General features: G+C 43.5%; 1 protein-coding gene across 1 annotated transcript; it reads right to left on the bottom strand.

The window, feature by feature from the left end:
• Positions 1-1,730: 1,730 nt before the first annotated feature.
• Positions 1,731-24,212, bottom strand: NFYB (nuclear transcription factor Y subunit beta). The gene is made up of 7 exons (XM_069764224.1): positions 24,079-24,212; positions 13,808-13,901; positions 13,288-13,421; positions 6,343-6,540; positions 3,995-4,076; positions 2,713-2,792; positions 1,731-2,162 (listed from the first exon to the last, which is right to left on the bottom strand). Exons 2-7 carry the CDS (start codon positions 13,899-13,901, stop codon positions 2,130-2,132), a joined length of 621 nt encoding a protein of 206 aa, XP_069620325.1. The 5' UTR covers positions 24,079-24,212; the 3' UTR covers positions 1,731-2,129.
• Between the last annotated feature and the right edge of the window lie 2,457 nt (positions 24,213-26,669).

Below are 26,669 nucleotides of genomic sequence, written 5' to 3'. Positions count from 1 at the left end.
TGATGAGTCAAAATTTGAGATCTTTGGTTCCAACCACCGTGTCTTTGTGCCATGTAGAAAAGGTGAATGGATGAACTCTACATGCCTGGTTCCCACTGGGAAGCATGGAGGAGGAGGCGTGATGGTGTGGGGGTGCTTTGCTGGTGACACTGTTGGGGATTTATTCAAAATTGAAGGCATACTGAACCAGCATGGCTACCATATCATCTTGCAGCGGCATGCTATTCCATCCGGTTTGCGCTTAGTTGGACCATCATTTATTTTTCAACAGGACAATGACCCCAAACACACCTCCAGGCTGTGTAAGGGCTATTTGACCAAGGAGAGTGATGGGGTGCTACACCAGATGACCTGGCCTCCACAGTCACCAGACCTGAACCCAATCGAGATGGTTTGGGGTGAGCTGGACCGCAGAGTGAAGGCAAAAGGGCCAACAAGTGCTAAGCATCTCTGGGAACTCCTTCAAGATTGTTGGAAGACCATTCCCGGTGATTACCTCCTGAAGCTCGTCAAGAGAATGCCAAGAGTGTGCAAAGCAGTCATCAAAGCAAAAGGTGGCTACTTTGAAGAACCTAGAATATAAGACATAATTTCAGTTGTTTCACACTTTTTTGCTAAGTATATAATTCCACATGTGTTAATTCATAGTTTTGATGCCTTCAGTGTGAATGTACAATTTTCACAGTCATGAAAATACAGAAAAATCTTTAAATGAGAAGGTGTGTCCAAACTTTTGGTCTGTACTGTATATGGTGACTTACTATATATGTTATTCTGCTCAATAGTTCAGATTGGTCTGGTGACCTGTGCCTGGTAATCCTCTATAATTTGACATTTTGTTACACTGTTTTGATATTTATTTTAATTGACTTTTTCTAATAAATACTGTTGTTTTAACTTTATTGGTGGTTTATAGCTACTCCAGTCCTTTCTTTGCTACGTGTATGCTGTTCGGAGTATTCCACCGCTTGATGTTGCAGTATTATAACCTTATGTGTGGACACTAGGCTCTAGTCCCTTACCCTATGATGAATATGTCTTGTTGGGATATTTTCTTATGAGAACAATATTAGCCTATGCGTACTGAATGATCGATTGCAGATTGTACTGCAGTCATTTAGTGCTGCTGGTCGGTTTGTATGAACAGACCCTTACTGTAGAGCAGAGGTCCCCAACGTTTCTGGCCTTGAGAGCCACAGTCAGCTCTGAGAGAAGGTCGCGAGCCACATCCAGCCTTGAGAGAGGGTCATGAGCCACATTCAGCTCCCGCCCCCCTCACAATAGTGGCAACCAAAACCCCCATTATAGACATAATGGTAACCAAAGGTTTTCCACAAAAATCAATCACCCCAAAGCAGTATACAAAGATCCAGGGGTTCCTACAATACCCCCATTCAGTATTCTCCTATAAAGCATTCCCAAGACACTGTCACATCCAGCTTCCAACACCTCCTCTGACAGGTGGGGTCATCTTGTCTCTAGCATACCATACTTAAATAATCTCAAAACCCCTAAGACCAGTTCAGGTGCATCCAGATCTGCTCTTCTGTGCAGGGCTGCTCACAAAATTCAGATGTGCGCTTCATACCTGTTTGCTAGACCTAGAGCTAATGCACCAAGCTGACAGACAGCCGCGAGCCACAATTCATGGGTCCGCGAGCCACATGTGGCTCCCGAGCTACAGGTTGGGGACCCCTGCTGTAGAGAGTAAAGAAAAAAAACCTCGCAAGTTATGTAATTTTCTTTATTTGATTTACAAAAGAAGTTACATGATTCAATATGAAAATAAGAAACTGTCTACAAATCTCAGACAGTAATAAACCATTAATTTACAATGCATACAGGAGTCAGAAGAACAACTCTTGTACAAAAACAAAACCTCACCTCTAAATGTTTTTAAAACCAAATACTTAAAATCTATGAAAGGGGGAAAAAGGAACCACAAAAGGTGGTGTTTAATCACCCTCTATCACATGCCCGAGGAAGCTACATTACAGCAACTCAATATACAAAAATTAAATTAAAATGGAAAAAAACAACCTCTCACTCCATTGCAATTCATCGTAGCATTCAAATATGTATAGCTTTCTTCCTGACTCATGTTTGCAGATCGTATAGGTGATTTAAAATCAGGAGAACTGGATCTGTTGAACGCCGGATATCTGTGGTTAAAGAAAGCAAGTGTAAATGTTTAGTGATCAACGACTTTAATGAGAACACTACTAAGTGCGGTTATATGGAGTAAAATAAAGTAACAATTACTTAATGTCCACATTTAGAGATGAGCCCAAAACTTTGCAATACCCTAGACCAGTGGCCACTTCAGTACACTGTGGCAGCCGCACCAGTGACATCTTGGTATATGTAAATGGAGCCTAGAAATCGTAAGAGGCACCCAGAACTGTGGCACTTTAGTGTAGACGTTGCCCTGGTCTAGCTATCAAAGAGGACACCGGACGAGAGCAGTGCTAATAGTTGTGCTCATTTTTTTCCACCACTTACACCTTCCAACAAAAAAGCAATACATATGGATTAATTGTAGCATTGATTCTTCTATTGATTATAATGATCGGTGCCACAAGGAAAATCGTGTATCAGTGTGACGTTAATAGCATCTCCATATAACTTATCAAATCCTATATTCATTTTTCCATAAAATGAACAAGTGCAGAGAGAAGTCAAAATGCTTTATAGGCAGCTCCTGAACCATACCTGTTGATATGAAGTTGTATAGACCATAACATTGGGCTGTTGTCCATCTGTAGTTATTAAACCAGCTGGTAACTGACCTGCTACAAAAGTAAAACGGACACGTTTAGGCAGGCATAACACTCACAAATCATGTTCAATCTCCTGTTATGTGAGCATGATCTACCAAAATGGATATCAATGGGTTGTGCGATTTCACAAGGCAAGGTCATGGAGAGAATTGCGTGCAAGTGCAAGTCACGCTCGGTACAACAGCAGGGACTCAACGTTTGAGGTGGTTACACAGATCCTAAATGGGGCTTGCCGAGATCCATGCACTCGCTGCCATTTCTTTTTTTGTAAGACAATGACATTATTAACAACAAGAGTCATATACATACACAACACACAATCATACCGGTCCCCATGCCCATCCCACCTCTCAGATTAACATCTTATGCAGACATATGATAGAACTAAATATACAGAAGGCTCTGCTGGGAATGATATAGTTAACCACTGTCCCATACCTTATCAAACTTATTAGATGGTGGCCCGATTCTAACGCATTGGGTGTTGTAGAATATGTATGTAGTTTATTTATGAAGTTTTCAGAATAATGCAATTTATACACAAGATTTGGCCGGCCGGGCGCAACCAATTAGTGAAGCGTGGTTCAAATTCCGCGCCAATTCGCAGCCGGACTGCGCCTGTTGCTGATTGGTCATGCCCGGCCGCGAACAATCAGAGAAGCCAGGGCCTGCTCCAGGTTTTTGAGGGCCCCGGGCGAAAAAGTCTCAGTGGGCCCCCTCTTTAAAACATGCCACGATTCATGATGCACAGATACAGCAGAGAACTATAGCACAGCCAAATAGCATATAACACAGCCCACGTAGCATATAATACAGCCTACGTAGTATTATAGCACAGCCCACGTAGTATATTGCACAGCCCACGTAGTATATTGCACAGCCCACGTAGTATATTGCACATCCCACGTAGTATATTGCACAGCCCACGTAGTATATTGCACAGCCCACGTAGTATATTGCACAGCCCACATAGTATATAGCACAGCCCACACAGTATATAACACAGCCACGTAGTATATGGCACAGCCACGTAGTATATAGCACAGGCCATATGAACAAGGCTGGTGTTTTGCGATTCTGCAAAGCTTTTATGCCTGAATTCTGGAGTGAGAGCTTTGAAAAATTGAGCCCTGTGCCCCAACATATATTTCTAGGCTCTATATAGTACAGGCCTGGCTCAGTTATGCATATCTCATTATTGCATGTGTACTTACTGAAGGTTTCGTCCGTGAGTTCCTCCGCAAGGCCATCTGCTGTTGTGACAGTCCCGCCAATGCCCTTTTCACCTTTCATTGCCTTTTAAAACCAGAAATTGTGGAATTAATCATTCTGCAAATACACGTAATAGAGCAGCATTAAGAGTAGTTTCTAATATTGCAGTTTGGGCATAAGGGGACATTCAAGGGAAAAATTCAACTCCCAATGGATGAGTGGTCAGTGATGGGGAATGTTGGTAATGTACAAGGGCTATGATAATAGTGTAAGTCCCATTGCATGTGATAGACACTGCCTGGTGTTCCCCACCAGTCTTCTTCCTTTGCCAGCAGGGATCGTTGGGTGACCATGACTGCTGATTGGCTGCAGTCACCTGTCGGACCCTGCTGGAAGTGGAAGCCAGGAGACAACTTTAGTAGTACAGAGAAGTCCAGGTCTAGTAGGTGAAGATGTGGAGTTTCTAATGCTCTCTCTTATGGAGAAAATCTGCTTGATTGACTAGATTATTCCTCACTTTGTGGAACACATGTGTTGTCAATTGAACCTCACTTTGATGACCGAATAAACACGCTGTGCTGCCAGCAACCTGCCTGCACTCCTTATTCTTCAGCTATATCTGGCAAAAAAGAAAACCACGCATTAATTCTAAGACCCTTACTCTGCCGAAAGACTTCGGAGGAATGGGTGCCCCGGATATTGTAAAATATTACCAAGCAACACATGTAACAAGAATGATCTATTGGATTAGAAAATCGGATGATAAACAATGGTTAAACATAGAAGAAGCAATGTCTCCTCTCCCTTTGCGTTCCATTCTACTTGGACAAAACAAAGATCTGTCCTCATACAAAATAACAAATGTACACACAATAGCCACAGTTAAAATTTGGGAGAAACTAGGCATATCCTTAGCCCTGCCCCTATCGCCACTGACTAAAATCTCAGATCTCTTAGACTCACTTCCCAGTACCGCTATGCACATACCAATAGAACAGTTGTTTAAGGATGGAGTACTACTATCCTTACAAGATTTAAACAAAATACCTGGACTCTCGGGTCTAACGTTCTTGCAACATGGCAAACTCTCCTATCTTTTTCACCAAAAGTACCGGTTGATTGACACTAATAGATCTCTAACCCCCTTTGAAATCTTATGTGCAAGAGCGAAAACCCCTACCCGAACCCTTTCAATAATATATCAATCATTAATTAATATTGATACACCATTGAAACGTGCTTATTTGGCTAGATGGGAAAAAGACATAGGTACCTCCTTCTCTGAAACACAAACTAAATATATATATAGAAACTCGCATGGTCCATCTACATGTGTGCGGATTCAGGAAAATTCGTATAAAATTATCTCCAGATGGTATATAACGCCCAAACTCACCCAGAGATGGCATTGCAATATAAATACCAACTGTTGGAGATGTGAAGTAGCGGATGGTTCCTACATACACATGTGGTGGTCCTGCTCGCAACTTACTCCAATTTGGAGTGAGATTAACTCTATTATATATAAGGTTTTGGGAAAACAGACAACTCTGAAACCGGAAAATGTCCTTTTAAATCTTCCTCTTTGGCCAAATGAAAAGAACGTCTCCAAAATGGCTCAATTCATTATAGCGGCTGGGAAATCTTTAATTCCGTCATATTGGAATACTAAGAACATACCCACCTCCAGCCAGCTTTACTCCAAAATTGAGCAATTGTTCCACATAGAAGAATTAGCTGCAAGAGTGAATCATACCACTGATAAGTTCTATAACACTTGGAATTCATGGATCCAATTCAGAACCCAAAATACCTTTTACTTTGCAATAGCATAATAAACCATTCAATCCTCAAGGTGTCATCCTAACCCACCCCCCCCACCTCCTCCCCCCCCCTATCTTACCTCTATCTCTCTCTGTTCCCCCCTACACCTTCTCATCTCTCTAAATCTATAAAGTTACTCCCGTATTAACAATTTTGAACGAGTTGTTAGACTCATTTTCTTTAAAAGTATATGGACTTATTAGTGTCAGTTGGCCTGAGTTTATATCGCTAACTTGTCACATGTTCTTTTGCACTTTGATATGCTCATTCGTAGTTCTTGATGTTCCACTTGTCTGTAATTATTAAAACTTCAATAAAAAGAAAATTGAAAGAAAGAAAGAAAGCAACGTCAGCACACTGATCACCTGTTTGGCAGCACGGTGCAGCAAGAGAACCACCTGTTCCCCTGCATTAAATAGGCCTACCACCTCTGTCTACTTGCATAAACAAGCCTCTAGTTTTAGTTCCACAAGATTTTACAGGGGTTAGCAAATAAGTGTTTTTCCCCCACTAGGACAGTACCAACCTCTCTGAATTTTTGAAGGTATAACTTCAGTGGTTCAACATAACTATCAAATCCTAAGGTTGACATGGCAAAGAGAATGTCTTCTCCATTGATGGTCTTCCGCTTCTCTTGATGACACCTCTCACTTGCTTCGGACGTTATAAAGCTAATGAACTCGCTCACACATTCTTGTACACACTCCTTGGCATCTTTCGCTATCTAAGAAAAAAAGAAAGGGGAAACTGGTCATATTGAGACAACTCTACCTGCTCCGGCAGGAGACCAAAACAGTGTGGATAAAGTCCTGTATGCTAAGAAGTAGACAATTATAGAGCATATAACTAAAGGGAACCTCACAGCTAAATCATGCGGCACGAACCCCGAGCACTATGAAGTGGACACTAGTTCCGTCACTTCAGCGAGGTTTGCTGTGGGCGTTTCAGGGAAAACATGTTTACAAGCAGGCAAGGGATGCCAGTCTGGTGGCTTCTCCCCGCCCTGCTCCTTTGGACTGACAGGTCTCACCCTATACAAACACACGTGTAAGGAGCGGCTTGTCACCCAAGGATAGCAGGGTGCCAGGGACCAGCCTCTAGGAGTAGTCACCTGGGCAGCAAGTTCCATGGTATGCTTTTAACTGCATGTCTACTCTGAACTGCTGCAGCGTATCAGATTAAAACATGCATACCCAAAATAACAGAGCTACAGTCCGAGTCATACTGCCAGTGGTTCGGTAGCACCAATTGGCTGTCAGGTTCCCTTTAAAGTCACCTTCCAATTGGACAGAAAAAAGTAACGCTATTAAGAGAGTAACGCTACCTGATGCCCTCCTTTTTATTCCTTGACGTGTTTCACCAAGCACCATTTTAGGGGGACGAAAAGAAGCCTGACAATCAGTCACACAGTTATGGAAAAAGAAGGTGCCTGGTAAATTTCCTAATCATTCCCTCTTATGTCAGACTGGAAGGTCGTTGTATAATCAATCACCAATGAGAATTAACTACAGAAAAATGTTACGTGGGTTATCATATGCTTTAAAAGTAATGGTCCAGCTTAAAGATAGGCATATGTGTGTAGGAGAAATGCTCACTTGCTATGAGTGCCGACCACCGGACGGCGCTCATAGCAATCTGGCTATGACAACCATAGAGGTCAGCTGGATACCTCTGGTTGTCATGCCGACCCATCGGTGACCTGTGATCATGTGACGAAGACATCAATGGGCAGGTTTAGTGACACGCTTACTGTTAACAGCTGCGAGTGAATCTCAATTCCACCCGTGGCTGTTGCGGGCACACGTCAGCTGTATATGTCAACTGTCATGTGCCCGGAAAACAGGGAGTCTGACATCGGCGTACTATTATGCCAGAAAGGGGTGAATTCATTGAACTCTATTCACATTTGCGTTATGAAAAGTGGTTACAGTCTGCAGTACTGCTCATACAACCGAAAATAGCAGAACCTTGAGATAAACTTCAAGGGTATTCCCATTTCCAAGATTCTATCCCAATAAGTACGACCACTAACAACTAACTGTCATTATACGAGTGGTCGTAACCATGGATACCTAAGCTACTGCAATGCCCTGCACATGGGGTAAGCGACATAGCGAATCAGGAGAATTATATATTTCTTAAAGGGGTTGTCCACTACTTTCAATTAAACCCCCCCCCCAATGTATCCCCCCCCCCCACCCACCCGGGGCCCCTAATGAATTTTGTGAATCCCTTCTGTTGCCGTTTTTGCCTGTGAGCGGTGCTATGCCGGCGGCTTAGTCCGGGTCACGTGACCCCCAGGCTGCAGCCGCCGCTAATTTCCGCCAACGTCACGTCAATTTCCAGACTCTGGAAATTGAAGTGACGTCAGCAGCAGGCGTGACCCAGCCTCCACAAACAGCTGTGGGCGGCGATGGGAGCTGCAGGGCTGTGCTGGGGGCAGGCGGGGCTAGGCAGGGATGTGCACGCTGTGCTGGGATGGGCGGGGCTGCGCCGGGATGTGCGGGCGCCGGGATGTGCGGGTGCCGGGCAGTGTGGCTGCGTCGGGATGTGCGGGCGCCGGGCGGTGCGGCTGCACTGGGATGTGCGGGCGCCGGGCAGTGCTGGGGTCTGCGGGTGTGTGTGCGGTGGGTCCGCTGGCTGTGCTGGGGTCTGCTTCGGGCGGGGGGTCATTGGTGTGTGTGTCTCTGTGTGCAGGCATCGTCCGACAAGTCCCATCGGGCTATGCCTGCTACAGTGGCAGCGAGTGACACATTAGCCAATGATGGGAAACTAGTAGTCCCATCATCCGGCTAATGTGTTGAATGTAAAAAAAAAAACCACATACACATATACAGTACATACATACAACATACATTACACACAAACAGACATACAACATACACTGCAACATGCGACATGCAGCATGCGAGATGTGATATGCGACATGCAGCATGCAACATGTGATATGCGACATGGAACATGTGACATACAACATGTGACATGCGACGTGCACCATGCCACATACATACAGTACATACATACAACATACAGTACATATAACATAGAGTACATACTCACCATTACTTGTCACTTTGATCCCCGAAGCCAGTGTAATCTGTAAAAAATATTAAAATAACAAACAAACAATATACTCCCTGATCCGCATATATCCAAATAAAACGAGTGTCCCACGACGATCTCCCGTGGAGAGCATCAGCATCAGCTGATGTGACCGCTCTCCAGGGGCTCCAGGAATACAATGATGGAAGGTATCCTTCCACAATGTATTCCCCACTATGTATTCCTACGCCCCTGTGAGACAATAGTCCCTAGTCTCATTTCTGGCACTGCTGTGTCAGAAAGTTCCCACGCAGCAATGGCATAAAGTAAGACCAGTGAACTAAGGTAACCTCTCAGTGATGCACTGCAGGAGCCATTGTCTGTTGTCAGTGTGTCACTGGAGGTCCTATAGAGCAGTGACATCACCCGATGTCACTGTTCTATAGGGGAGATCGTCATGGGACACTCATTAATAATTGGACTATGGCAGAAAGTGAGTATACGGTTTATTATTTTTAATTTTTTGCATGCGATCGAGTATGGTAAGTATGGTTAAATTAAGAATATTAAAATACTTTTTTTCTGGCGGTGTCTTTTTTTTTTTAACCCTTTCACTACTCAAGGATTAATAATGGATAGGTGTCTTATTGACGCCTCTCCATTATTAACCCAGCTTAATGTCACCTTACAATAGCAAGGTGACATTAACCCCTTATTACCCCATATCCCACTGCTACTCGGGAGTGGGAAGAGAGGGGCTACGTGCCGGAATTGGCGCATCTTACAGATGCGCCATTTCTGGGGCGGCTGCGGACTGGTATTCGTAGCCGGGGGGGAGGGGCAATATCCATGGCCCCTCTCTAGGTTATGAATATCAGCCTGCAGCTGTCTGCGTAGCCTTTCTGGCTATAAAATATAGGGGGACCCCACGTCATTTTTTTTTTTTGGGGGGGTGGTCCCCCAGCTTACTAGCCAGTAAAGGCTACACAGAGTGCGGGCTGATATTCATAGCCTAGAGAGGGGCCATGGGTATTAACCCCTTCCCAGGCTACAAATATTGGCCCGGCCATCGGCTTTCCCCCTCTGCGCGGGAGCCTACGCCTTTTTTTTTTTTTTTTTTAAACTGAAAGATATAGTTCATTAACTCCTTTCTGCCAGCAGACGAATAGTACGTCAGCTGGCAGTATCCCCCGCTTTGAGGTGGGCTCCGGCGGTGAGCCCACTTCAAAGCCGCAACATGTCAGCTGTTTTCAATTTAAAAAAAAAAAAAAAAAAAAAAAGGATTAACCTGATCGCTAAACGGCGTAGTGAGAAAAAAAATCAAAAGCAAAAATTATGGTTTTTTTGTCGCCGTGACATTGCATTAAAATGCAATAACGGGCGATCAAAAGAACATATCTGCACAAAAGTGGTATCATTAAAAATGTCAGCTCAGCGTGCAAAAAATTAGCCCTCACCCAATCGGATATCTCAGAAAATATAGACGCTACGGGTATCAGAAAATGGCGCAATTATTTTATTTTTTTGGCAAAGTTTAGAATTTTTTTTGCACCACTTAGATAAAAAATAACCTAGACATGTTAGGTGTCTATGAACTCATAATCACCTGGAGAATCATAATGGCAGGTCAGTTTTAGGCTGTGTGCACGCGTTGCAGATTTGGGTGCTGAATTTTCTGCACAAAATTTGCATCTCCTGGCAGAAAACGCAGCTGCATTTTTGCGCTTTTTTTGCACGGTTTTAATGTTTTTATGCATTTTTTGTGCGATTTTGATGCGTTTTTTGGTGCGGTTTTGATTCAATTTTTTGGTGCAGTTTTGATGCGTTTTTGATGCAGTTTTTTGGCGGTTTGATGCGTTTTTTGCACGGTTTTGATTCCGTTTTTGGTGCGGTTTTGATTCTGTTTTTTGGTGCAGTTTTGATGCGTTTTTGATTCAGCTTTTGGTGCAGTTTTGATGCGTTTTTGCACGGTTTAGATTCGTTTTTTGATGCAGTTTTTATGTAGTTTTTGGTGCATTTTTTGTGCAGTTTTGATTCAGTTTTTGGTGCAGTTTTGATGCATTTTGATTCAGCTTTTGGTGCAGTTTTCATGCAGTTTCTTGACAGTTTTGATGCGTTTTTTGCGCGGTTTTGATGTAGTTTTCGGTGCGGTTTTGATGCGTTTTTGATGCAGTTTTTGGTGCGGTTTTATGCGTTTTTTAATGCTTTTTTGTATGCATTTTTGAAAGCTAAATAAAGATTACTGAACAAAAAAAAAAGATGTGTGATGTCATTATTGTCCAACATCCTCTTTTACATTTGTCCAACCCACACTCCATTACACACACAGATAGATGGATAGATAGATCTACATATAGATAGATCTATAGATTCATACATCTATCTATTCATATATCTATCTATAGATATATCTGGATAGATATATCTATGGATAGATATATTTATTGATAGATGTATGGATAGTGTAGGGTGCGCGTCCACTGTCTGGATTACATCCGGATTAGCTGCAGATTGGATGCTGCGTACTTGTAGTCCCATCGGATGATGCCTGCACACACACACACCCCCCAAAGACCCCCTGCACAGACCTGCACACACCCTGACAGCCCCGCACACACCCGAACAGTCCCGCACACACATACACGCACACAGTCACCGCCCACACACTTCCCTCCTCCTGAACTGCAGCGTTTCTCTGACCCACATCCGCAGCAAAACTGCAGATCTTTTTTACATCTGCGGTTTTGCTGCGGATGTGCCCGACTCAATGCAAGTCTATGGGTGCAGAAACGCTGCAGTTCTGCACAAAAGAAGTGACATGCTGCGGAAAAAAAGCTGTGTTTTGGTGTGGCCTTTTCCGTAGCATGTGCACAATAAGTCTGCGGCTCTCATAGACTTACATTGGTTGTGCACTACACTGCAGATTTGATGCAATTCTGTGCGGTAAAAAACGCTGCAGATCTGCAATCAAATCCGCAACGTGTGCACACAGTCTTAGCATTTAGTGAAGCTAGCAAAAAGCCAAGCAAAAAACAAGTGGGGGATTGCACTTTTTTGCAATTTCATCGCACTTTGAATTTTTTTCACATTTTCTCTTACACGACATGGTAAAACCAATGGTGTCGTTCAAAAGTAGAACTTGACCCGCAAAAAATAAGCCCTCACATGGCCATATTGACGGAAACATTATGGCTCTGGAAAGAAGAGGAGCGATAAACGAAAAAAGCTCCAGGGGTGAAGGGGTTTAGAAACATGGATATGGACATATCTATGGAAATAGGCATAGATATATAGATATCTAGCTATCTATCTGTGTGTAATGGAGTGTGGGTTGGACAAACGTAAAAGAGGAGGTTGGACAGAAATGACATCACAAATCTTTTTGAAGCTAGAGGAGGGAGGGGTTTGGGTGTGTTTTTGGAGTGGGTGTGCTAGGTTCGGGCTTAGTGGCAGTGCAAGGCATCATGGAACTTGTAGTATTAGAACACAATAAGTCAGGAGAAAGGAAGTTGTCGATTAACCCCATGAGAGCTGGATCCAGCACTGAGGATGTGCTGCTACAGCATAAAAGGTAATATTGCTAAAATAAACACAGTGGATGTTTTCAGTGGCACATAATAGCAAGATTTATGAAAAAAAAGTTATAGTAGTGGACAACTTCTTTAATTGGAAGGGTTTGCTAATATTATATACCTACTGCATGAAAGTCTTAATAAATTAGAGCCATCATGGCTCCATTATAAACTTAAGACATGCTAGTATGCATGGAGCCTAACCTAACCATTGAATCACAAGGTAAAAGCGGTTCTATGCCCCCAAACACCATTGTGTATCACCAGTATAGGAAACACATGGATGACACTTGGCTCCTGATCAGACGTCCCCACACAATATACATATTCACCTTGGTGCTTTCATTTGTTGGAAATTGGCAAAGAAGTATCCCATTATATTTTATTGTAGCTCCAATTCAGGAAATATGAAAAAATAATGTTACTTTAAGTAAAAAAAACAAAATGGATCATATTCTGCACAACCACGTGGTCATGAATAATAGGTAACCAATTTATGCTTATTTCTGCTACTTGACACCGGCTGCCAGTGTCATGACTTGGCAGCATGGTGCTCACACCTTAGTATTAGGGGTGCACTGACCACTACGCATGACTCTACACCGTCTCTGCAGATTGTCTAAAGGGTCTCATATCAAAAAACAACGCTCTAACAGAAGCTGCCAAGTCTACAAATTGCATTGGCAGAAGTACTAATCTACAACCTTGTAAGTAAATCTAGTTGGACATTTATTTCATAGACAGCAGTTAGGAACCCATTAGAAAAACAACAAAAAATAACAAACAAATGGAATTGACCAGAAAATTAAAAAAAAGCTGTGCAATATTGATAAAAAAGTGGGATCTATAGACATTACTTTTCCTGTTTGTGGTATGGCGTTTTTCATTATCCTTGCCACATTGGCAATTGGTAGGTAAATATCTTGCTCTCTGAAACTTTCTTTTGAGCCATTTGTGTCATCTGGGTCATTTAAACTGTCTTCTGTATCTCCTGAAACAGAGAAAACAAGAATAGGCTCAATTAGTATCATTCTGGTATGGACTGGAAGACAGAATTACGGTAAATGGATATTACAATTTTAGAAGTAAAATAGATGTCATTGAACAATGGAAAAGTTTACAATTTTTTAAATATTTTTTCTGCACCCGTTTCCAATAGTTTTCAAGTCATCGAATGGAAACCTTCATCGATTACTCCCAGAATTATAGATATAACGCTATATGCTCTCTTTACATTATCTGAGAACTGTATAATAATTGTTCAGGAAACTGTTGCAAATTATAGGAGGGTCCTTTTAGGACAGAACTTTTACAGTTCTCACAATCCATTCTAAAAGTCAAGAAGCAAGGCACAGAGAGCATGGTTTCCAGACTTACCATCATGGGGCTGTATTACATAATGGCTCCCGCCAATGTAATCAGCGGAAATTCCTAACTGGGATGTGTCTGTTGTAGAGTTATCACCGTCCATCTGAAAATGGAAACATGATCTTTAGAGAACTACTAATTCAAAGAGCTCAGATCTCTAAAGTAAAGAGGTCACATCTGATCTCACATATGTAGACGAGGTAAGAGAACTGTAGTGTATAGGATGTCCTCCGTAACTAGTGATAGACAACACTTCCAACAAGCACAAGGTATGGAGAATGCAAGACACAAACTAAAGAACTGTTGAGAAATGTAGAGTAATGCACCTAGGCTGGGAATATTCATCTTACCCCATATACAACCCCTGGCAAAAATTATGGAATCACCGGCCTTGGAGGATGTTCATTCAGTTGTTTAATTTTGTAGAAAAAAAAGCAGATCACAGACATGGCACAAAACTAAAGTCATTTCAAATGGCAACTTTCTGGCTTTAAGAAACACTAAAAGAAATCAAGAGCAAAAAATGTGATAGTCAGTAATGGTTACTTTTTTAACCAAGCATAGGGAAAAATTATGGAATCACTCAATTCTGAGGAAACAATTATGGAATCATGAAAAACAAACAAAAAAACACTCCAAAGCATCACTAGTACTTTGTTGCACCACCTCTGTCTTTTATAACAGCTTGCAGTCTCTGAGGCATGGACTTAATGAGTGTCAAACAGTACTCTTCATCAATTTGGCCCCAACTTTCTCTGATTCTTGTCATGGACCATTTTCTTCAACTTCCACCAAAGATTTTCAATTGGATTGAGATCGGGACTATTTGCAGGCCATGACATTGGCCTTATATGTCTTTTTCAAGGAATGTTTTCATAGTTTTTGCTCTATGGCAGGATGCATAATCATCCTGAAAAATGATTTCATCATCCCCAAACATCCTTTCAATTGCTGGGATAAGAAAAGTGTCCAAAATATCAACATAAACTTGTGCATTTATTGAAGATGTAATGACAGCCGGTCTCCCCAGTGCCTTTACCTGACTTGCAGCCCCATATCATCAATGACTGTGGAAATTTGCATGTTCTCTTCAGGCAGTCATCTTTATAAATCTCATTGGAATGGCACCAAACAAAAGTTCTAGCATCATCACCTTGCCTAATGGAGATTCGCGACTCAGAACTGAATATGACTTTCATCCAGTCATCCACAGTCCACGATTGCTTTTCCTTAGACCATTGTAACCTTGTTTTTTACTGTTTAGGTGTTAATGATGGCTTTCGTTTAGCTTTTCTGTATGTAAATCCCATTTCCTTTAGGCGGTTTCTTACAGTTCGGTCACAGACGTTGACTCCAGTTTCCACCCATTCGTTTCTCATTTGTTTTGTTCTGCATTTCCGGTTTTGGAGACATATTGCTTGAAGTTTCTGGTCTTGAAGCTTTGATGTCTTCCATGGTCTACCAGTATGTTTGCCTTTAACAACCTTCCCATGTTGTTTGTATTTGGTCCAGATTTTAGACACAGCTGACTGTGAACAACCAACATCTTTTGCAACATTGCGTGATGATTTTCCCTCTTTTAAGAGTTTGATAATCCTTTTCTTTGTTTCAATTGACATCTCTCGTGTTGGAGAAATGATTCATGTCAGTCCACTTGGTGCACCAGCTTTCCAAGGTGTGATCACTCCTTTTTAGATGCAGACTAACGATCAGATCTAATTTGATGCAGGTGTTATTTTTGGCTATGAAAATTTACAAGGTGTTTCCATAATTTTTTTTCCTCAGAATTGAGCGATTTCATAGTTTTTCCCCTGTGCTTGGTTAAAAAAAAGTAACCATTAGTGACTAGTAACCATTAGTGACTACCAAATTTTTTGTTCTTGATTTCTTTTAGTGTTAAAGCCAGCAGAAAGTTGCCATTTGAAATGACTTTAGTTTTGTGCCATGTCTGTGATCTGCTTTTTTTCTACAAAATTAAACAACTGAATGAACATCCTCCAAGGCCGGTGATTCCATAATTTTTGCCAGGGGTTGTACATTACATGGGAGTATACTCGGGACTAGAGAACAGAAGGACTTGGGTATTATGGCTACAAGTAAGTTATGCAGCAGTACTCAATGTCAAGCAGGAGCCGCAAATGCAAACAAGACTTTAGAGTGTATAAAAAGAGAGAGAAAATAAAATGTATTGTTTCCCCTTTATAAACCTTTTGTGAGGGCAAATCTAGAAGATGGGATCCAGTCTTTGACTTCACTTTCTAAAAAGGGTATTGGAAAGCTATATATACAGTAGTTGGTATGTTCACACTAGGTTTTTTAGTGGGACCACGATGAAAAACAGAAAAATTGCTCACAAAAATTCTCCTATACATTTCTATGGAAAAATGACGCGCCATATTTTAGGGCTGCTGGGCGTCTTTTAAAATGCATGAGGTTTTCAAAAAAAGGCAAGAGTTTAAAAGAAGTGACCTGTCAGTTCTTCATGTGTTTTCTGGCAGGCAAAAGCCCCATGCTTTTGTATGTGTGGATATACAAAGACTCCATTGTATGTATGTGTGGATATACAAAGACTCCATTGTATGTATGTATGTATGTATGTATGTATGTATGGATGGATATAGAAAGACTCCATTGTATGTATGTATGTGTGGATATACAAAGACTCCATTGTATGTATGTGTGGATATACAAAGACTCCATTGTATGTATGTATGTATGTATGGATATAGAAAGACTCCATTGTATGTATGTACAGTATGTGTGGATATACAAAGACTCCATTGTATGTATGTACGTGTGGATATACAAAGACTCCATTGTATGTATGTATGTGTGGATATACAAAGACTCCATTGTATGTATGCATGTATGGATGGATGGATGGATGGATATAGAAAGACTCCATTGTATGTATGTACAGTATGTGTGGATATACAAAGACTCCATTGTATGTATGTACGTGTGGATATACAAAGACTCCATTGTATGTATGTATGTGTGGATATACAAAGACTCCATTGTATGTATGTGTGGATATACAAAGACTCCATTGTATGTATGTATGTATGGATGGATGGATATAGAAAGACTCCATTGTATGTATGTATGTATGTATGGATATAGAAAGACTCCATTGTATGTATGTACAGTATGTGTGGATATACAAAGACTCCATTGTATGTATGTATGTGTGGATATACAAAGACTCCATTGTATGTATGTGTGGATATACAAAGACTCCATTGTATGTATGTATGTATGGATGGATGGATATAGAAAGACTCCATTGTATGTATGTACAGTATGTGTGGATATACAAAGACTCCATTGTATGTATGTACGTGTGGATATACAAAGACTCCATTGTATGTATGTGTGGATATACAAAGACTCCATTGTATGTATGTATGTGTGGATATACAAAGACTCCATTGTATGTATGTACGTGTGGATATACAAAGACTCCATTGTATGTATGTACGTGTGGATATACAAAGACTCCATTGTATGTATGTACGTGTGGATATACAAAGACTCCATTGTATGTATGTATGTATGTAAGTGTGGATATACAAAGACTCCATGTACATACGAAGGCACCAGGGGTACACAGGCTGTGTGTGTGCATGTACTGGACGTACGCAGGCTCTAAGCACATACGCGCACAGGCCCCGGGTGTGTAGTGACTATACATAGGATCCATGTATGTAGTTATCAACCATGCATCCAAATACTTAAGTCATTGCACTACCTTTCGTACCTCTGGGGCGACCCCAGAAGAAGCTAGAGGCAAAGTACGCGTTGGGTGGGAGACGTCACTCCATACAGCTGGTCCGGTCCTGCTCTCCTGTCACCCATTACCAATGACACCTATACACATATGTATTTTCATACTTGGCATCTCTTGTATGGTAACACTATTTTGATTGTCACCATGGCTATAGGGGGTCCTATAGAGTCCGTGTACTCAGTCACTATTGTGTTCATTAACCTTGGGCTCCACTATTCTCACCTAGACACTTGCTGGGCATTACTGCAGGCAGGTCCTAGTGTCAGGCTTTGCTGGGTGTCAGTCATTTCTGGGGGGTTTGGGGGATTACATCATTCTTATCTATTGTATTAGTAAGATTTGGGTATTTATGTTTAGGAAACATTTTCATATAGGAAGTCATTTGAATATTCCTATCCCAAATTTCATTACTATTATTTTTTTGATGCTTTCCATCTACACAGTGACTGATCACTCACCTTTTTGTGGAGTCCCCTTTATTGGCCACTCAGTTTATTTTAAATGACACTTTTAATTAAATTTATAAAGAATTATTGATTTTATCCAGTGGTTCCTTTTTAATAAGTATAATACTTTACGGAATATGGGTTTAATATTCATATACGTAGCGCACATACACGGGCTTCATGTGTGTACACATGCGCCAAGCATGCAAACAGCATAAATGTATAAATAACGCATGTTACATGTACGTACACAGACCACATGGGTTACATATATGTAGATATTACATACCGTAAGTTACATGCACGCACACAGACCACATACTACATGCACAGACACATAACATGAGCTACATGAACATTACATGTACCGGATGTACACATATGGCACAGGTTACATGCGCAGACGCATATCACACGAGTTACATGGACATGGTACATGTATATCCACATATAACAGTGTGCATACATAGACACCACACGGGTTATTACATGGCCACATTACATGTACACACATCACACCGGTTATTACATGTATGTACACATGACAGGTTAGATATATGGACAACACCACACGGCCATATTACATGTACACACCACACGGGTTATTACGCGGTCACATTACATGTATGTACACACCACACTGGTTATTACGCGGCCACATTACATGTATGTACACACACCACACCGGTTATTACATGTATGTACACGACAGGTTAGATATGGAGAGACACCATATGGCCATATTACACGTATGTACACACCAGACGGGTTATTACACAGCCATATTACACGTATGAACACACCACACGGGTTATTACACAGCCATATTACACACCACACCAGTCATTACACGGCCACATCACACGTATGTACACACCACACAAGTCATTACACGGCCACATCACACGGTTTATTATACGGCCACATCACATGTATGTACACACCACACGGGTTATTACACGTATGTACACACCACACTGGTCATTACACGGCCATATCACACGTATGTACACACCACACATTACACGGCCATATCACACGTATGTACACCACACATTACACGGATGTACACACCAGTCATTACACGGCCATATAACACATATGTACACACCACACATTACACAGACATATCACACGTATGTACACCACACATTACACGGCCATATCACACGTATGTACACACCACACATTACACGGCCATCTCACACGTATGTACACACCGGCCATTACACGGCCATGTCACACGTATGTACACACCACACATTACACGGCCATCTCACACGTATGTACACACCGGCCATTACACGGCCATATCACACGTATGTACACACCACACATTACACGGCCATATCACACATATGTACACACCACACGGACATATCACACGTATGTACACACCACACATTACACGGACATATCACACGTATGTACACCACACATTACACGGACATATCACACGTATGTACACCACACATTACACGGCCATATCACACGTATGTACACCACACATTACACGGACATATCACACGTATGTACACCACACATTACACGGACATATCACACGTATGTACACACCACACATTACACGGCCATCTCACACGTATGTACACACCACACATTACACGGCCATATCACACGTATGTACACCACACATTACACGGCCATATCACACGTATGTACACCACACATTACACGGACATATCACACGTATGTACACCACACATTACACAGCCATATTACACGTATGTACACACCACACATTACACGGCCATATCACACGTATGTACACACCACACATTACACGGCCATCTCACACGTATGTACACACCGGCCATTACACGGCCATCTCACACGTATGTACACACCGGTCATTACACGGCCATCTCACACGTATGTACACCACACATTACACGGCCATATCACACATTACACGGCCATATCACACCGGCCATATCACACATTACACGGCCATATCACACCGGCCATTACACGGCCATATCACACATTATACGGCCATATCACCGGCCATCACACGGCCATCACACATTACACGGCTATATCACACGTATGTACACACCGGCCATTACACGGCCATCTCACACGTATGTACACACCACACCGGTCATTACACGGCCATATCACACGTATGTACACACCACACATTACACGGCCATATCACACGTATGTACACACCACACATTACACGGCCATATCACACCGGTCATTACACGGCCATCTCACACATTACACAGCCATCTCACACGTATGTACACACCGGCCATTACACGGCCATATCACACATTACACGGCCATATCACACGTATGTACACCACAAATTACACGGCCATATCACACCGGCCATTACACGGCCATCTCACACGTATGTACACACCGGCCATTACACGGCCATCTCACACGTATGTACACACCACACATTACACGGACATATCACACCGGCCATTACACGGCCATCTCACACGTATGTACACCACACATTACACGGCCATATCACACGTATGTACACCACACATTACACGGCCATATCACACGTATGTACACCACACATTACACGGCCATATCACACGTATGTACACACCACACATTACACGGCCATATCACACGTATGTACACCACACATTACACGGCCATATCACACGTATGTACACACCACACATTACACGGCCATCTCACACGTATGTACACACCGGCCATTACACGGCCATCTCACACGTATGTACACACCGGTCATTACACGGCCATCTCACACGTATGTACACCACACATTACACGGCCATATCACACATTACACGGCCATATCACACCGGCCATATCACACATTACACGGCCATATCACACCGGCCATTACACGGCCATATCACACATTACACGGCCATATCACCGGCCATCACACGGCCATCACACATTACACGGCTATATCACACGTATGTACACACCGGCCATTACACGGCCATCTCACACGTATGTACACACCGGTCATTACACGGCCATCTCACACGTATGTACACCACACATTACACGGCCATATCACACATTACACGGCCATATCACACCGGCCATATCACACATTACACGGCCATATCACCGGCCATCACACGGCCATCACACATTACACGGCTATATCACACGTATGTACACACCGGCCATTACACGGCCATCTCACACGTATGTACACACCACACCGGTCATTACACGGCCATATCACACGTATGTACACACCACACATTACACGGCCATATCACACGTATGTACACACCACACATTACACGGCCATATCACACCGGTCATTACACGGCCATCTCACACATTACACAGCCATCTCACACGTATGTACACACCGGCCATTACACGGCCATATCACACATTACACGGCCATATCACACGTACGTACACCACAAATTACACGGCCATATCACACCGGCCATTACACGGCCATCTCACACGTATGTACACACCGGCCATTACACGGCCATCTCACACGTATGTACACACCACACATTACACGGACATATCACACCGGCCATTACACGGCCATCTCACACGTATGTACACACCGGCCATTACACGGCCATCTCACACGTATGTACACACCACACATTACACGGACATATCACACCGGCCATTACACGGCCATCTCACACGTATGTACACACCGGCCATTACACGGCCATCTCACACGTATGTACACCACACATTACACGGCCATATCACACATTACACGGCCATATCACACCGGCCATATCACACATTACACGGCCATATCACACCGGCCATTACACGGCCATATCACACATTACACGGCCATATCACCGGCCATCACACGGCCATCACACATTACACGGCTATATCACACGTATGTACACACCGGCCATTACACGGCCATCTCACACGTATGTACACACCGGTCATTACACGGCCATCTCACACGTATGTACACCACACATTACACGGCCATATCACACATTACACGGCCATATCACACCGGCCATATCACACATTACACGGCCATATCACCGGCCATCACACGGCCATCACACATTACACGGCTATATCACACGTATGTACACACCGGCCATTACACGGCCATCTCACACGTATGTACACACCACACCGGTCATTACACGGCCATATCACACGTATGTACACACCACACATTACACGGCCATATCACACGTATGTACACACCACACATTACACGGCCATATCACACCGGTCATTACACGGCCATCTCACACATTACACAGCCATCTCACACGTATGTACACACCGGCCATTACACGGCCATATCACACATTACACGGCCATATCACACGTACGTACACCACAAATTACACGGCCATATCACACCGGCCATTACACGGCCATCTCACACGTATGTACACACCGGCCATTACACGGCCATCTCACACGTATGTACACACCACACATTACACGGACATATCACACCGGCCATTACACGGCCATCTCACACGTATGTACACACCGGCCATTACACGGCCATCTCACACGTATGTACACACCACACATTACACGGACATATCACACCGGCCATTACACGGCCATCTCACACGTATGTACACACCGGCCATTACACGGCCATCTCACACGTATGTACACCACACATTACACGGCCATATCACACATTACACGGCCATATCACACCGGCCATATCACACATTACACGGCCATATCACACCGGCCATTACACGGCCATATCACACATTACACGGCCATATCACCGGCCATCACACGGCCATCACACATTACACGGCTATATCACACGTATGTACACACCGGCCATTACACGGCCATCTCACACGTATGTACACACCGGTCATTACACGGCCATCTCACACGTATGTACACCACACATTACACGGCCATATCACACATTACACGGCCATATCACACCGGCCATATCACACATTACACGGCCATATCACCGGCCATCACACGGCCATCACACATTACACGGCTATATCACACGTATGTACACACCGGCCATTACACGGCCATCTCACACGTATGTACACACCACACCGGTCATTACACGGCCATATCACACGTATGTACACACCACACATTACACGGCCATATCACACGTATGTACACACCACACATTACACGGCCATATCACACCGGTCATTACACGGCCATCTCACACATTACACAGCCATCTCACACGTATGTACACACCGGCCATTACACGGCCATATCACACATTACACGGCCATATCACACGTACGTACACCACAAATTACACGGCCATATCACACCGGCCATTACACGGCCATCTCACACGTATGTACACACCGGCCATTACACGGCCATCTCACACGTATGTACACACCACACATTACACGGACATATCACACCGGCCATTACACGGCCATCTCACACGTATGTACACACCGGCCATTACACGGCCATCTCACACGTATGTACACACCACACATTACACGGACATATCACACATTACACAGCCATATCACACGTATGTACACACCACACATTACACGGACATATCACACCGGCCATTACACGGACATATCACACCGGCCATTACACGGCCATATCACACGTATGTACACACCACATTACACGGCCATCTCACACCGGCCATTACACGGCCATCTCACACGCCGCTGCCTGCTCCCGGCTCGCAGAGCTCTGTGCACTGGGCGCTCTCCGCCTCCGGGATCACACAATGGAGGCTGCAGTGTAGCTGCGCCCCCTCCTCCCGCCACCATTCCCGGCCATTGCCCGGTCACCCCCGTCCCCCACAGCTGGGATCCCCGCACCGCCGAGCACAGCACGGGATGTGCGCTGCATGCCCGGCGCTGCCATCACACTGAGCGCGGCACTGCTGACAAAGGGAGACGTGCCCGGCCGCCGCTTCCCGCTGCCTCCCTAAATACTCGGGCACTTTAGTAAGGCGGGCGGCACAAGCACTGCCGGCTCCGGACATTTCATTTGAGCTACAGGGAGAATCGGTTAGCGATCATTGGCCGAAGCCAGGCACAAACCTCCAGTGCGGCCCTGGTTGGCTCCCTGCACGAATCGGCTGTTTGGTTGGACAGAAAATGGCTGCGAAGGAACCAGTCCCAGCGCGGAGCGGCGCTTCCGGGACTCGTGCTCCCCTCCCTCTACTCCAACTTCAGGCCTGCTGTTCCGCTGATGAAGTAACCCACCCTCCGATCCCTCTACTGCGCAGACTCCAACCATACCGTCAGCAGCCGCCGCTCTTCCAGGAGACTGCAATTCTTCCCCCCATGTAAGCTCTTCCATTAAGTCGGGCTGTCCGCCCGCTTTCATTACACCACGTCCACACTTCCTGACAAGACGCGCTGTTCTGATAGCGGGTCCTCCTCCCGCCTCCTGCCCCCGGTGTCTATAGAGGCAGGTTGTGTGAGGTGCTAGTCCCGGGCTCAGCATTAATAGCCATAGGCCATGTACACACACACGGGGGCAGTCATTATTGCATTTGCTCCGGGTTTTCGTCGAATGTTAATTGTTTAAGTCTGTTATATATGTGTTCACCAAGGAATTTTTCTCGAGGGCTGAGTTTATGGCTTTCAGTCATCATTTACCATTGTTTGTCGCACTGTGCTCCATTTCCTCTCTGGAGTAAACTTTCTGTACGCCTGGAATTAAGGCGCATTTATGTGCAATTTTGTGAAATGTGTTATTCTTTTGTGTCAAAAAGTCGCTAAAAAGGTTATAGACAAAAATAAAGATCATTTGTTTAACTTTGCGCAAAATTCATGATCCGCGTGTGCCATTTTTGAAGAAAAATATAAAAAAGTATCTTCAAATCCCATATGTGGTGAATTGGGGCCATGGTGAAACTCATACTTGTGCCCAGGCTCGGACTGGCCCACGGGAACAGGGGAATCTCCCGGTGGGCCCCTGTGCAGACCTGGGCCCCCAACCTCACTGTATGGGCAGTACATGGCATAATTCACTTGATTATGTACAGAGAAAAACAGCATCTCATTCATTAACCAAACAACCCAGTTTATTATTCTATAGCGATATAGGTCCATTTGTGAACCAGGGTAATGTAATCTTTGTATGCGGGTGAAAAGTGGGCCCCCAAAGTCAATGTTACTGGTGGGCCCTTGACACCCCAGTCCGACACTGCAGTTGTACCTGTGGTAAAAAAAAGTGGTAATATATAACTTAGCTTTTAACAATAAGTATTAAATAATCTGTAGTAAAAAAAATCCCACTGGACTTAAAGGTGCAAAATAGTGTAACGCCGCACAGACAAAAACATAACATATACAGATAAAGTGCTCTGCACCCCTATTCATCCTATTTCACCAGTCATCACCAAATGGATTTACTCCACTAGTCCCATACTTCTAATTGGGTGAGAGAGTTCCAAATCCTTATTTATGATATGATGAGATTATTTCATGGGATTTGACCAATAAGTTAAAACATATGTAAATATCTCTTGCTATCAATAAAAGCTCATGCCCATATGTATGAGAAAAAAAACGTTCCGATGTCAGGACTAAAAAAACGGACGAGTGTCATGCGAGTACAATCCGATTTTTCACACCTAGCATCCGATTTACATCTGAATGCAGTGTAACATAGTAACATAGTAACATAGTTAGTAAGGCCGAAAAAAGACATTTGTCCATCCAGTTCAGCCTATATTCCATCATAATAAATCCCCAGATCTACTTCCTTCTACAGAACCTAATTGTATGATACAATATTGTTCTGCTCCAGGAAGACATCCAGGCCTCTCTTGAACCCCTCGACTGAGTTCGCCATCACCACCTCCTCAGGCAAGCAATTCCAGATTCTCACTGCCCTAACAGTAAAGAATCCTCTTCTATGTTGGTGGAAAAACCTTCTCTCCTCCAGACGCAAAGAATGCCCCCTTGTGCCCATCACCTTCCTTGGTATAAACAGATCCTCAGCGAGATATTTGTATTGTCCCCTTATATACTTATACATGGTTATTAGATCGCCCCTCAGTCGTCTTTTTTCTAGACTAAATAATCCTAATTTCGCTAATCTATCTGGGTATTGTAGTTCTCCCATCCCCTTTATTAATTTTGTTGCCCTCCTTTGTACTCTCTCTAGTTCCATTATATCCTTCCTGAGCACCGGTGCCCAAAACTGGACACAGTACTCCATGTGCGGTCTAACTAGGGATTTGTACAGAGGCAGTATAATGCTCTCATCATGTGTATCCAGACCTCTTTTAATGCACCCCATGATCCTGTTTGCCTTGGCAGCTGCTGCCTGGCACTGGCTGCTCCAGGTAAGTTTATCATTAACTAGGATCCCCAAGTCCTTCTCCCTGTCAGATTTACCCAGTGGTTTCCCGTTCAGTGTGTAATGGTGATATTGATTCCCTCTTCCCATGTGTATAACCTTACATTTATCATTGTTAAACCTCATCTGCCACCTTTCAGCCCAAGTTTCCAACTTATCCAGATCCATCTGTAGCAGAATACTATCTTCTCTTGTATTAACTGCTTTACATAGTTTTGTATCATCTGCAAATATCGATATTTTACTGTGTAAACCTTCTACCAGATCATTAATGAATATGTTGAAGAGAACAGGTCCCAATACTGACCCCTGCGGT

This window comes from Ranitomeya imitator, chromosome 4, assembly GCF_032444005.1.
Source record: "Ranitomeya imitator isolate aRanImi1 chromosome 4, aRanImi1.pri, whole genome shotgun sequence".
Taxonomy (NCBI): Eukaryota; Metazoa; Chordata; class Amphibia; order Anura; family Dendrobatidae; genus Ranitomeya; species Ranitomeya imitator.
The sequence above is the reverse complement of the archived record's forward strand: the minus strand, read 5'-3'. Positions and strand labels throughout refer to the sequence as shown.